The 13,854-nt window shown below is 41.6% G+C and overlaps 1 protein-coding gene across 2 annotated transcripts in view; it reads right to left on the reverse strand.

Annotated features, from left to right (window-relative positions):
* Positions 1–13,854, reverse strand: part of DOCK1 (dedicator of cytokinesis 1) — a 553,358-nt gene that overhangs the window by 433,315 nt on the left and 106,189 nt on the right. For both annotated transcript variants that reach the window (XM_090058391.1, XM_090058392.1), the window contains exons 19-20: positions 3,451–3,548; positions 141–230 (exon numbers count right to left, since the gene is read on the reverse strand). In XM_090058391.1, the coding sequence (XP_089914517.1) occupies positions 141–230; positions 3,451–3,548 (188 nt within the window). The remainder of the gene's footprint in view (positions 1–140; positions 231–3,450; positions 3,549–13,854) is intronic.

Below are 13,854 nucleotides of genomic sequence, written 5' to 3' on the forward strand. Positions count from 1 at the left end.
ACAAGCATGAAACTGTATACTTTTTTAGCTAATCAACATAACAGCTGCTTATGAAATAAGAGGGCTCTTTTATAGATTAGACAGTTCTTGAAGTATTTACTTACTTTAATAACTGGGGTTTAGCTGAAATGCAAACTTACCAAAGCATCAAACACGAGCGTATCAAATGTCTCACTTTCTGAATTCTCCATCATTATGTTAAAAAGTGCATCCAGTGTATCTTGTAGAAACTGCAGATAAATATTCAGTTACTATATTTCATAGGAAACTTAAAATGAAAATTTCAAGATGATATTTAATTCATCCACATACACAATTATTTTTATTTCTAAATGACTACAAAAGCTAGTTAGTTGGAAATTGGAACAAATATTTTTTCATATTTTGTTTTCCAATGATTTCCTCCACCCAATTAAATACATGTTAATTATTTAATATTAATTAAACTATTTAAGTATTAATTATTAAGTGTTTAATAGTTTTCCTCTACCCAGTTTAATTTAAAATTAATATTTATATGAAGCCTGGTCAAAAATTGATATATACACATACAATATTTGAACAGAAAGCTTCCTGTATTAGAGCAAGTATTTCAGAATTCAGTCTCTACATTGTTACTGGACAGAATCATGCAATGTTTGAGAATGAGACTATCTCAGTATAAAACATGGACAATCAAGTCAGTCTCATGCTAAATAATTTCAAAGCAACGAAGTCCAGCTTGATTTATCTTGATAGTCTCACACACACGCACGCTATAGCTCTTCATGAGTGAATAAACTCGGACCCAAAATTATCAAGCAACAGCAAACATGCAGGCATGAGAAATAATAAATGGAAAGACACAACCTTCTGTCCCTCCCTCAAAACCTACAGGCCTCTGTCACAATTACTGTGGATGAATCTTCACTAGACAGTAGGCAGGATACCCTGATCTGTACAACATGAAAGTAAAAGATTTAGCAGAAGTTTAGAGGAATGGTAACAGGTGCTTTACAACTATTTAATATTCCTTCCTAACACCGGCAAATAACAGATAAATGGGTTGACAAGGATTTTTGAGAGCGATCTCTCTTATTGGGCCAACTGCATAGTTAGGATACACTTAGGCTACATAGAGACATTAAATTTCTACCAGAAGTTCTTGTTCCAGTAGAAAAATAGCCCAGGACCTGGACTGTATAGATGTTCCTCTAGCCCTATTGCTGCAGATCTTCACAGGCAAGCTCTCCAGCCAGGAGGCACTAGAGAAGGGGTGGCCAACCTGCGGCTCTGGAGCCACCTGCGGCTCTTCAGAAGTTAATATGCATCTCCTTGAATCTTTGCACGAGCACATGGTGACCATCGCGTCATGTGACGCAACTACTCGCAGCAAGCACATTACTCAGTTCGGACTTGGAAATCGGGACTTGAGAGCTTCAGGTTGGTCACCCCTGCACTAGAGGACTCCTTCTAGCATCACCCCATCCCTAGAAAAACCCCTTAATTGACAGTCTGTCCTCTCCACTGCCTCGGAAAAGGCAGGCTTGTCAAGTAGCAAGTAACAGCTGCTGAAAAGTAGCTGCAAGAGGTTTCCTACTCTGAAAGAATGTCCCTGCATCCCATTAATTAGCTGATTGGCAGGAGGCAGGGTAAATTTCCCTTGGTGGGAACCTTTCTAGGTCTCTCCCGCATGCAAATAACCCCAATAACTTGCACTGCTCTGAGCAAAGAAGCCTTTTCCCCAGCCCTGCTCCTGTTTCCCAGGAGGAATAAAACTTGGGGAAAGTGTTCAGACATTCAGGTCTCCCAAGAAACACTCTCCAGGGAATGATTTAACTCTGGTTGCTCCTGTTTTGTTGTTCCTCCAGAGCAGCCATTTTTACTCTGAGGAAAAAAGTTTGCAACATTTGCTCATTTCCCTTTTCTACAGGGAGAATGGTGATTCTCCCAGTAGAAATTGCACACCTGTCTCTGGTCTTAGACAAGCATTTGAGTGCAATTCATTCTTCTTACATATATCCTAGACCACCATGACTAGAACATCACTAACACTGCTTTTAAGGGGTTCTTCATCTTCTGAGATACATTTATTTTTACTAATTCTGTGTCTGGTCAACTTCTATTAACAGAAGAGTATCAAAACCACATGGGCATTTCCATGGCACATGAACAAGTCACTTATTTGATTGGATGAAGTAGTGTTAAGATTGGAGCAGTTTTTCTACAATTTGCAAGGTTCAGCTTGTCCACATGCACTCCAATTAGAAGGTAATAGCTGCTGCCCCTTTAAAACAGCTTCAAAGCTACATGCATTTATATTCTTTGATTTTCATGTTGCATGATCGGGTTTGAAAATACATGACCAGGGCTTCCTGCAATGGGTGTACCCAAAAAAATTATCTTTGAAGCCTGCTGACAACAAGGGTAGGAACTATGGGGATGACAGGAAGACATGTATTATATGGCATGGACTAATTTGGTACACTACTACTCTTTACTACTGCATCCTATTAATCACATATATAGAACTCTATCACAATTAGATTCTTAATTAACAAGGTAACATTTTCACTCTAGATATTCCTTGGTGGATAAGAGTCAAACTTCTGTCAAGTCCTTGAACAATCTTTTTAAATATGTAAACACTAGCATGGAATGCAAACGTTTTTTGATGGAGGTTTTCAAACCATTAAGAATTTATTAACACAAAATTTTTAATACGCTTGATCAAGCAGACAGATTAAAGTTTTTCATGAAAAGTGGAAGCAGCTTAAAAATATAAGGGAGGGGAGCTGAAGCAAGGGAAAGGAGGAGTTATGAACTAGAAATGAATATATGTAACATCATACAAACTAGGCTACCAAGATATTTTATACAGTACAACATATTATATGAAGTTTCAGCCTACTGCTTTCCAAAAATAAAGCTGTCTTTTATGTTGGTTCATACAAGCACTCAATGACTTTATGGCTTTGACTTGTGTAGACTATCCCAGCTATTTCTTCGGCAAGAAACTTAACTGGAAAAAAAATCAGTGCCATATCCTGAAAAGTGACACTTGCTCTCTCCATTCAAACATAAAATAATGCATATAGCATTTATCTAAGAACCTGAACTTTTACTATTTATTTTAATCAGCTCAAAATGAGTAAGATCCCTCAGTGATATTTCAAAGAAGCTTTGATTATAAAACTTAAATAAAAACTCTTTTGACATTTAAATTGGCATATACAAACAATTTTACTATAAGATTTTAAATATCTAAATTTCTAGAACATCCCTGTGTTCATGTCTCTGTTTAACAGCACTTCCTTACTCTACCTTACATTCTAGATAAATTCATTGAGGGTTGTAAGGCACTTGGAGACTACAGCAATGAGAAACTGTAAGTACCAAAGCAAGAGGTACTCAATTTAAAAAAGAAAATTGTTTGGGATTTTTTTTAAGGAAAGTTAGCTTATCTGTTACCTTAACTACTTCACCACCATCAACTTTCATCAACTGCCTCAAATTCTGCTGCAGCAAATTTGTGTTCGATCGCCATTTCAGAAGTCCCAAGAGGTCCACTAGAAGTGAGAGAGGCGAGAGGAAAAAACGCAACAATTATGTGCTGCAAGAGTTACAGTATCAATCCCATTCTCTGACTATATTCAGAGAAAATAAAATCTTCACTTTAAACATCATTCATTTTTACTGCCTGCTAACATGTTTCACATATATCTACATTGGTGAAATCTAGCATTACATTCCCACCTTCAACTGTGTTTTTCTTTTGAAAATGTAGTTCACTGAAATTTAAAGAAATGCAAAAATCAATGGCAATTATGAAAAGGATAGTTTATGCTATAACACAGACTATCATTTCCATTACAAAATACTGCAATTTTCAGAAAATCATATTACACTGGAATGAAGGCTGAGCTAATGCTGGTTTCTTAGTAATAACATTTTTGTGTACAGTAGTTTTGAGCTTAAAATCACATCTATAAAAACCAAAGTCCTAAACTGTATTAGTCAGCCACCAATACAATGAAATCTTTAAGCTATAAGGGCATGTGAAATTCATGCGTCTACGTTTCCCCCCCCCGAGTGAATAAAGAGAAAAAAAACAGTGCAAGGCTGTTAATAAACTTGCAGCCCTGCCTGAGAAATGCCCAGCTATTGCTCACATAGCTCCATACCTGGTCTCTAGCCCATTGCTCAGATCCCACTAGCCTCCTCTTGTCTGAAATACAATAAATGACAAAAGGGTGCTAGTTGTCTTGCTGTACTAGAAATTAGGAGCTCCAAGCCCATTTCATAAAAGCAAGATGGCAGAACGGTTAAGGCTACAGATGCTGTTACTATTTTGGAAAAGTACGTTTAACCCAGAATGTGACCAATGGCTTGACGTTGTAGCGAAGTAGGTTTAGATTAGATATCAGAGGGAGGCGGGGCGGGGGGGAGACACACAAACAAACAAAAAAACCCTTCCTTCACTGTTAGAAAACTGAGGCAACAGTATAGACTGCCTTGGGAAACTGTGGAATTTCCAACACTGAAAGTCTTTAAGAACAGGTTAGACAAGCACCAGTCAGAGGCATGGATGACCTAGGAATACCTATGCCTATACTCTACTATGGGTATTTCTTATGCTTCTCAGTTTTGCTGCTTGCCACATGAAGCTGGGAAGAAATGTTTTTCCACCCCTGTTGCTACACATGGCACAGGTCTTCCCATGAAGCATTGGGTATTGCCTACAGCCAAGACTGGGGATTTTGATTAGGCTGTGCCAGTACTCCTGCTGAGACTTAAACCCAGTGGTTCCTGGCTAGAGGGTCTTGTCCCTCTGCTTAAGATCAGATCAATCATCATATTTAGGACTTAGGAAGGAATTTTACCCCTTGTCCAGATTGGTATAAACTATAGGTGGTTTTGCCCCACCACTACAGGAGTAGGCATTGCTGGTTTCCTTAGATCTCTCTTTTTTAAACCCTCACAGTAGTAGGACATTGACCACCATTGCTCTCCTGCCTTATTTGTTGCGGGTTTGTGTCTTATATCTTGTGGTTTCATAGCTGTTAGGGTTGGCTGTAGTTTTACTAATAGGATAGATAATGGATTTGCGATAGGATGGTTTGGACTGTGACAGATTTTGGACTAGATGACCTCTAAAGGTCCCTCCAGCCCTACTTTTGTATGATTCTATTATCCTCACTCCAGATTCATACCAATGGCCACTCCTAGTCAACGTAACAGTCCTTAGAACTGAGAGATCAAAAGGCAGGAGGATGTGATGTTAGTGGGCCCCTGTGTGCTGTTTTCTACAGAAAGTGATGCTTTAACCATGTAAGCTAGTGAGCCATCTAGGATCAGATGGACCTTTGACCTTCCTGTGAGCTGATTTATAATTCTGGTTCAACAGAGAACCAGACCAGCAACTAACTAACTACAGAGGACACCTGCTAACTTGTAACACCTCCTCCATCAAGTGTTTGAAATGTGCTGCTGAAGACCAAATCCTCTCCCCCACAACCAGATAATCTTGTTATAAAGGAAAAACTTCACCTCAGTATTGCCAATGCAACTTGCAAAACAGGCCAGTATTAATCCCAAAATCAACAGGGTAGGGAGCTGGTAACCTGGGTGTGAAAGGTTTTGTATATGGCATGTACAGGGGCAATGGATCACCTGAACCCTACTACCCCTAGGCTTCCCCATTTTCCAGTCTGATCCTTTCTGCACTACACTGGGAGAGACCCTGGTGGATCCACTATCCTTTATTCTTCCTGCCAGTCCAAACAAAAGACCCCACCCTTCAGGATAAAAGCATTCCTTCTTTTGTGGTGTTTAATGTAAGGGAACTGCAGAACCTATTGATCTTTTTAGGGCTGAGAGCAAGATAAGAATGCAGCAAACATTTATGTTGAAAGATTTCTTTTGCAGAATTTCTAATTAAAGTACATAAAACCGTGAGTCTTTAGCAATACTACAAAACATTTATTTGCTATACAAATAATATAAATAAGCAATTTATACTTCTAACTGGTAGTCCTCTGATGGACAAGGTCAAGTTCAAACTGGATAGCATTTTGCTTACATCACACTTCAAACAACTCTGAAGTATCAACAAATGTTTCAAGGCTGCTGTTACCTATTCCAAAGTGAATGCCATACCATTCTCACATGAAGAGATACATTTATAAGCTGAAATATGAGAGAAAGATTGGGCTGAAATAGTTTGCATTGAAAATGGTAAGAGAAGTAAAAGGGGCTTCTCTTCAACCTATTAAGAGTGGAAAACAAAATACTTTCCAAATAGCTAGAAGACTGTCTCCTCCTCAGGAAAGACTACTACCCGACTTTGGCAATGCAATTGAAAAATGTTACTAATTCAATAAGGAAGAGACTAGAGTAGCATCCAAGAGTGGAAGGTTAATACATTGTCAAAGAAACACTAAGAGTGACAGGACAGAGCGCACACCCACTGCCTACACAAGCCACAATCAGAAACAGATGCAACATAGTTGCCTTAGTATAGGGCTGACTGCTCATCATTAAATATGCTGCTAACAGCTTATTGGCACATGCCCAACTACACAGATGCATGACAACCAGTTCAGAGTACAACCATCTCTGAAAACTGAAATATTCACAGTGATCACCTAAGAGGGCATTATTGTGACTGTGCATTTGAAAGAAAGCTTAAAAGGCATTTATTTATTTATATGCATGGGAAGCATCACTGCTGTGTTCCGTAACACAGGCCTTCGAAGGGGCATATATACCCTAAGAACAGGGCTGGGCAAAGTCTGGCCCCAGTTTGGGTCTGCAGCAGACTATTTCCCAGCAGCTCCTGGCTGCGTTGCAGACATGACAGAACAGGGCCAGGGTCTCCACAGAAACTGACTCAAGCAACACTGGCAGAACATGTGGCTGGGCTGGGAGCTGCCGGGGCCAGGGCCAGAGCCAGAATCTTTCAGCAGTGACAGTTCAGGCCAGAGCCAGGGCAGAGCTGCGGTCAGCTGCCTGCACGCCTGTAGGGCAGTGGATCCTGGCCCTGCCCCAGCTCTGGCCCACGCTGTCACTGCCCTGTCACCACCGCAAGATCCTGCCTCTGTCCCCAGCAGAGCACCTCACCCAGCTGCATGCCCTGCCAATGTCACTTGGGTCAGTCTCCATGGAGAACCTGGTCCCATGCTGCCACAGCCCTCCATGGTCTCCATGTAGACCAGCTGGAGCAACACAGACAGGGACTGCTGGGAAATCAAGTTTGGCTGCCAGCCGGATCCACCATTTTTCCCATCCCTGCCTTAGAGCCTTACTTTAGCCAAGGGAGTAGTATTACTTATAGATTACAACACGTACATTCAAGACATTTTATCTGCCAAGCATACCTACAAAATCAGGGGCGGACAATTATTTTGGGCAGAGGACCGCATGGGTAGCCCCACCCCTTGACAGGTGCCCCACCCCCAGTCACCATCTTGGAACTAACGTCCTAATGTCTTGGAACCAATGTCCCACGACCAGCACCAGTGGGGGCCCAAAGCAGGGCACAGGCTGGCAGGGGTCTGTGGAGCTGGGCTGGGCTGAACCAGCAGGAAGTTGGGGGGGAGCTGTCCCAGCTCCAGAGAGTCCCTGCCAGCTGGGACCCTGCACTCCTGCCACCCTGCTCTGGGCCCCGCCAGCACTGTCCCCAGGAAACCAGTGCAGGCCCTGTGCTCCCACTGGCTCCCTGCCCACTCACTCCCAGTGCCTCCCAGCCTCGCGGTACAGGCAGGGGGCAGCACAGTCCCGACCCCCTGCCTCCCAGTAGGGAAGAAGCTGGTGCTGAGCATGGGGAAAAGTGGCCCCTCGCCCACCCCATGCCTGGCGCTCCCTGCTGCAGGCGTTCACAGCCTACACGGGGCTGTCTGGAGCAGTCACAGGAAGCCCCACGCAGGCTGCAAGTGGCTCCAGTGTGGGGCACTGGCCACGGGTCAGGCAAGGGGCTGCTTTTCCCTGTCCTCAGCACCAGCTTATAACCCGGCTCCGCTGCCAGCCTGGGTCCTGCACCAGCTCTGGGCTTGCCTGTCAGCAACAGCAGCTGTGGCCCCCCGCTTGCCATGCCAGGCAGTGTTGGCTGCTGCTGCCCACCCAGAGCTCGCACACTGGGCAGCCCAGACGCAGAGGTGGCAAACACTGCCCAGCACAGCAGGTGGGGTGGGAGGGAGCCGCAGCTGCTGTCACCACATGCAGCCCCAACGGGCAAGTCCAGAGCCAGCACAGGGCCCAGGCTGACAGTTGGGCCAGGTTACAAGCTGGTGCTGAGAGCAGGGGGGAAAAGAGGCCCCTTGCCCACCCCATGGCCGATGTCCCGCGCTGCAGCCGCTCGCAGCCCACCCAGGGCTGCCTGTGCCTGCTCCGGACAGCCCCATGTGGGCTGCAAGTACCTGCAGCAGGGAGCACTGGCCACGGGGCAGGGGAGGGGCCACTTTTCCCCCCTAGCGCTCAGCTTTTCCCCAGGCTCCTTCCCTGCCCTTCTCCCCCCACCCCACTTACCTGAGGTTCCAGCACGGGGCAGCCACATGGTCCCAAGCCAGAAGCCCTCACTAAGACTTCCAGCTGGTGGGGTGGAGCCAGGCAGGCCCTGCTGTTTTGGGAGCCGGCTAGGCTTCCCCTGGTTCCTACTGCCCTTGGCTCCTGTCACTTTTGACAGGAACCAAGGGCAGATAAATATTAATTTTCTACATTTTTTAGGGGCCCCGTGGGCCGGATGGAATGGCCTTGTAGGCCTAATCCGACCCACAAGCTGTATTTTGCCCACCCCTATACTAACTAAGGAAAAACTACCACTTAAAAAGGAAAAGCTAAAACATTTTTTTCTGAGCCTAGCATCTGCAAAGGCTTGCATCTCATCTCTGTGAAGTCAGTGTAGAGAGTCACAAAGTAGCTCTTGATGGAAAGTATGACCTTTCTTTCTATAGGTGGTATGAAGCCAAAGATGCTATTCCACTGGCACAGCCTACCACTTCCATCCCCACTGTCCACTGTCCCAACCCCAACCCTCCATTAGCAGCACTCGGGTATCTAATACCATCTTCTATTTGATTCAGGTAGAATTTGTGACCTCCCCAGTCTCTGTGGATGCATTTCTCATTCTCATTGGAAGTAGATGTCATAGTGATGGACAATATCCTGACCTAGAACAACTCTGTCCTTAAAAAAATCTAAAGGGAAAGTTTATAAACAGTGGCTGAAACCTTAAAAACCCAACAATAACAGAAAATTGCTGCTCAAAAAAGAAGCTTAAGGATTAAAGGTACTTACACAGGCTCAAAAGTAGGATTACAAAAAGTTTGCAAAGCTTCCATCTGTGTAAGAAAAGCTTTGTCTCTTACTACAGGTCAAAAGAAAGGGACAAAAAGGGTGCTGGGTAATGAGTTATTGTTAAATGGTTCCCCTCCCTGCCCAAAACAAAGTCCAGATGAATCCATGAATTAATAACAAAGCTTTTACTAAAACCTTGCTAAAAATCCAGGATTCTAGTTCTAGTTTTGGGGGGGGGGGGGGGGGGGGGGGGGGGGGGGGGGGGGGGGGGGGGGGGGGGGGGCGGGGCGTGTTATTTAATTTTCATAGTACATACATAAAGCCCAAGCAGGATTCAAGTTTGCTTGTACCAGGCACTGCAAAAAAAACTGAATACAAAATCCCTATATTAAAGAGCTTATAACGTAACATAAGGTTTAACAGTCGCCCCCTAAACACAGACAGTAGACTCCCTTTTTTACTCTGCAATGTGAGATATTAACAGTATCACATCAACACTATTTCCAACACACTGAAGAAGATTTTATCCTATTATGTGCCTAGCCATGAAGCTATAATTGAAGATCTGGAAGAAGTGCAATCCCACAAAAAAATGTAGCAGTTCAGAAACACAGAACAATATATTATCCTTATCTCTTAGTTTACCCATAGACATAGTGTTCAACCTTTCAGCATAAGTGTCATGGCTGTAAAAAAAAAAAAGGAAACGAAACATGATCCCATGGAGCTAAAGGAGGTGGGAAAGTGTACAGATGCTCATGAGCCATCGTATCAAGATGTACTTGCCTGATAAAGTGGCCATAGAAAGTGGCCTGAAAAGTTAGGTAGATAGCTCCAAAAACAGATGTACCACTGTCTAAAACATGGCCAAAAAAATTCATGTAGAAAACAAAACTTCTGAATATCATGTCTCCTAAACATCAAGTCATGCTTCATATTTGTTCAGTCAAATAACCAAACTAATGTCAACAATAACTAAATTACCATATTTCCTTGCATGGTATTTACAGACAACCCCCACTTAGCGCTCTTACCTGAGCATTAAGTGAAACCAAAAGTATCTGATGACCCACGATGGTGACCACAATTGTTTTTAATGACCCGAGATGCTGGCTGCAAGTGTTATAACGAAACTCTCCGAGTGCTAAGTGAAATCAGGTATTAATTTTAAATAAGTGTTATAGCAAAATAGCACTAAATGAAACAGCATTAAGCAGGGGTTGCCTGTACCCCTAAAAGAGACATGCACCCTGTTTTGGGATGGCAGAACAACAACAAAAAATACCAGAATCTTCCCTGCCTCAGTACAATCTCACCGTGTTCCTGGCCAAATGCAGAAGGAGCAGAATCCACTCCTCAACACCCCTCACACTCTCTTTGCAATCCTAAAAAAAAGGTTTAACCTTGTTTCAGCCACTACTTAACTGCAGGTACCATCCTGCAAGTGGCTGGGAAGGGAGTACAGCCTCCAGCATTTATTCCAGTATCCCTGTGCTTTCATTCTGCCATGGAAATCAGCTTCCTCACTTAAAAGACATACCACAATTTTGAATGGGTAATTTTTTGAAAGAAGCAGAGTCTGTGACAAGTACAGTAACAGAGTTCGTTTATAAACGAGGGCAATACAATTTCACCATCTTCAACCTACTTTCTTGTTAAAACTTCAGGAGGTTTCATATTCAACCAAGACCTCACAGGGAGAAGAGACAACCATTTCGGTTCTCCTTCTCAGGGAAATGTCTAATAGCTTTTTGAGCCTGGCTATATATTATCTGCCTCTACAACCTCCTGTAGCAATGAGTTTCACAAGTTAGCTACATGCTGTATAAAAAAGTACTTTCTTTTGTTGGCTTCAAAAACTTTTCACCTACCAATTTCAGTAGGTGGCCTCTAGTACTAGTATTCTGGGATTTGGTGAGTAACAGTTCCCTATTCGCGTTGTCTACAGCCTTCATGATTTTATAGATCTCAGCTTTCTCCTTTCAAAAATTGAAGAGTCCTAGCCTTTTTAGTCTCTTTTGGTACAGCAACTGCTCCATACCACTAGACATATTAGTTGCACTTTTCCATACCTCTTCTAATTCTACTGCATCCTTTTAGAGACACAGAGACCAGAATTGCACACCGTATTCAAACTGGATTTGTATAGTGGCACAAAGATATTCTCTGTTTTGTTTTCAATTCCCTTCTTAAATCTTGGCTTTTTCTGCCCACTAGTACACTTTGAGCTGATGCTTTTAGACAACTATCTATAGTGCCTACAAGGTCTAGTTCAGAACCCAGCACTGTGTAGATATAGTTGAGGTTACCTTGCACCTGTCAACGCTGAAGTTCATCTGTCATTTTTTTGCCACTCTCTTAAGCTTGATGAAATCTTTCTGCAGCTCCTCTCCATCAGCTTGGGATTTGAACATACAGAATAATATATCATCCATAAACTTGTACATTTCACTATAAATACCTATTTCCAGGTCATTCATGAAAATGAACTGCAAACCCCCCTACAAGAGCTCACGTTTGACTTTCCTCCATCCTGAAAAATTACCATTGCCTTTTGCCTTCTGTTCTTCAACAAGCTCTTAATCCACCAAAGAACCTTTCCTCCAATCCTGTGGAAACTCATTTTTAAAGCCTCTGATAAGGGACCTAGTTGAAAACATTTTGAAAACCCAAATATATTATGTCAACTGGATTCCCCTTATCCACATGCATGTTAACAGCCTCAAAAAAACTCCACCAGATGGTAAAACAGGATTTCCATTTACAAAAGACATGGTGACTCTCCCCCAGGAGATCATATTTGTAGTTCTCAGGATCACCTCTGAGGCCCTTTTTAAAGCTAGATATTATATTGGTAACCTGCCAGTCATCTGACACACAAGCCATTTGTAACAATAGTACTGCTACCAACCGTTCTGCAATTTCACCTTTGAGTTCCTTCATAATGAGGTTCTGGTAACTTATTGGTATTTACTGATTTGTTCTTAAACTTCTGTTGTCACTTCAATGAGATCCAGCTCTTCAGACCTATTTACATGGATGGACCGATCTGGCACAGCCATTCTTCCAGCATCTTTTGCAGTAGAACAAATGCAAAAAATGCTCTGGCCCTACCATTCCTAAATGCACCTTTTACACCTTGGTCATCTAATGGTCCCATTGATTCTTAAACTTGCTTCCTGATTCTTATACGTTTTTAACGATTTTATTATTATTTATGATCTCTTTTCTGTGCCTTTACTAGTTTAGTAAACCTTCTTCTACACCTTTTTCTTCGACTTGCATTGTTCACTCTGTGCAATAACAGAAGGCTAAGAAACAATAGTATTACTCAAATATCTTTTTATAATGCTGGTCAATTATGCCTATTTAAAATGTTAACTAAGCAAAGGCCTTATAAATAAAAAACTACCATATCCACCCAGATGAAGTAGTAAAATGGTCACCAATATTTGCTGAATAGGAGACACTATGTAGATTTTAAGTCCATCTTATATTCAACAGCTGAAAAGGAAAAATACCCCCCATAGAACCGAGAGCCACTTAAAGAATGAAGTTCAAGAACAGCTTGTTCTAGAGTACATGCACCAAAAGATATGAAACATAGAATACATTTCAGAAAAAAGGAAGTGCCATGATTAATCAATCCATGGGGAGTATGAAAGCTGAATTGTGAAAAGACTACACAGTCAAAAAAATCTTTCACATGCAACAACAGAAGGATGACAAAAGGAAACAGCAGACATCAAAAGGGAAAAAATAACTATGCTCAATATAACTGTCAATATTAATAAAGTAAGCATTACTATGGATTATTAAATCTTAATGTCAAAGGGACACCATTTTTTTTTTTTAATTAAAAACAGCTTCAGGACAAAGCTTATCTCCAAAAAACCCTGATATTCTGTAATCACAAATTTTTAAATACTTGTCTATCCAAATAACTGCAAAAAATCTCTATACAAATAAGGACACAGTAAAATTATAGACAGGGCAGACAAATCCCCAAAATAAGTAAGATAAATAGTTTTAGAAAGTATTTACTATAACTGAATAATCAGAAAAATCTGTGGGATTACATCAATTTAAGAAAATTGTAGAAATACAAGTGTAATTTTTGTACTGACTTCATCCCTTTAAAAATAAGAAACCTGATTTTTCAATTAAAAGAAATGTTAACATAACATATTGTTCCTCCGTGTTAATTTTTTTCCTCTAACATGTCTATGAACAAATCCATAAGGATCTTAATGACATTGTCTTAACATTGCACAGGATTCTTTTTGAAAAAAGTTACAAGAATAACATAATCATCAGCCATGAGAATCAGAGAATGACAGCATGAACCAAAGCATAATGCACACGTGTGAATAATATATGAAACATTTATTGCTCTCCCAGTCTTAATATACATTATTTTTTATTTATAAAAGCCCAGTTAACTTACTGTCCACCATGTCAAGTTCTGAATACTACTAAAATCCATCAGTAAACACATAAGCAAGATATCATAACAATTAACATTACAAATCACAAACTAAACACAATGCAGACAGTAATGCAACCCCACATATTGGATTC

Source organism: Crocodylus siamensis, chromosome 7 (assembly GCF_052110815.1).
Source record: "Crocodylus siamensis isolate JL-2025a chromosome 7, ASM5211081v1, whole genome shotgun sequence".
In the NCBI taxonomy this organism is placed as follows: Eukaryota; Metazoa; Chordata; order Crocodylia; family Crocodylidae; genus Crocodylus; species Crocodylus siamensis.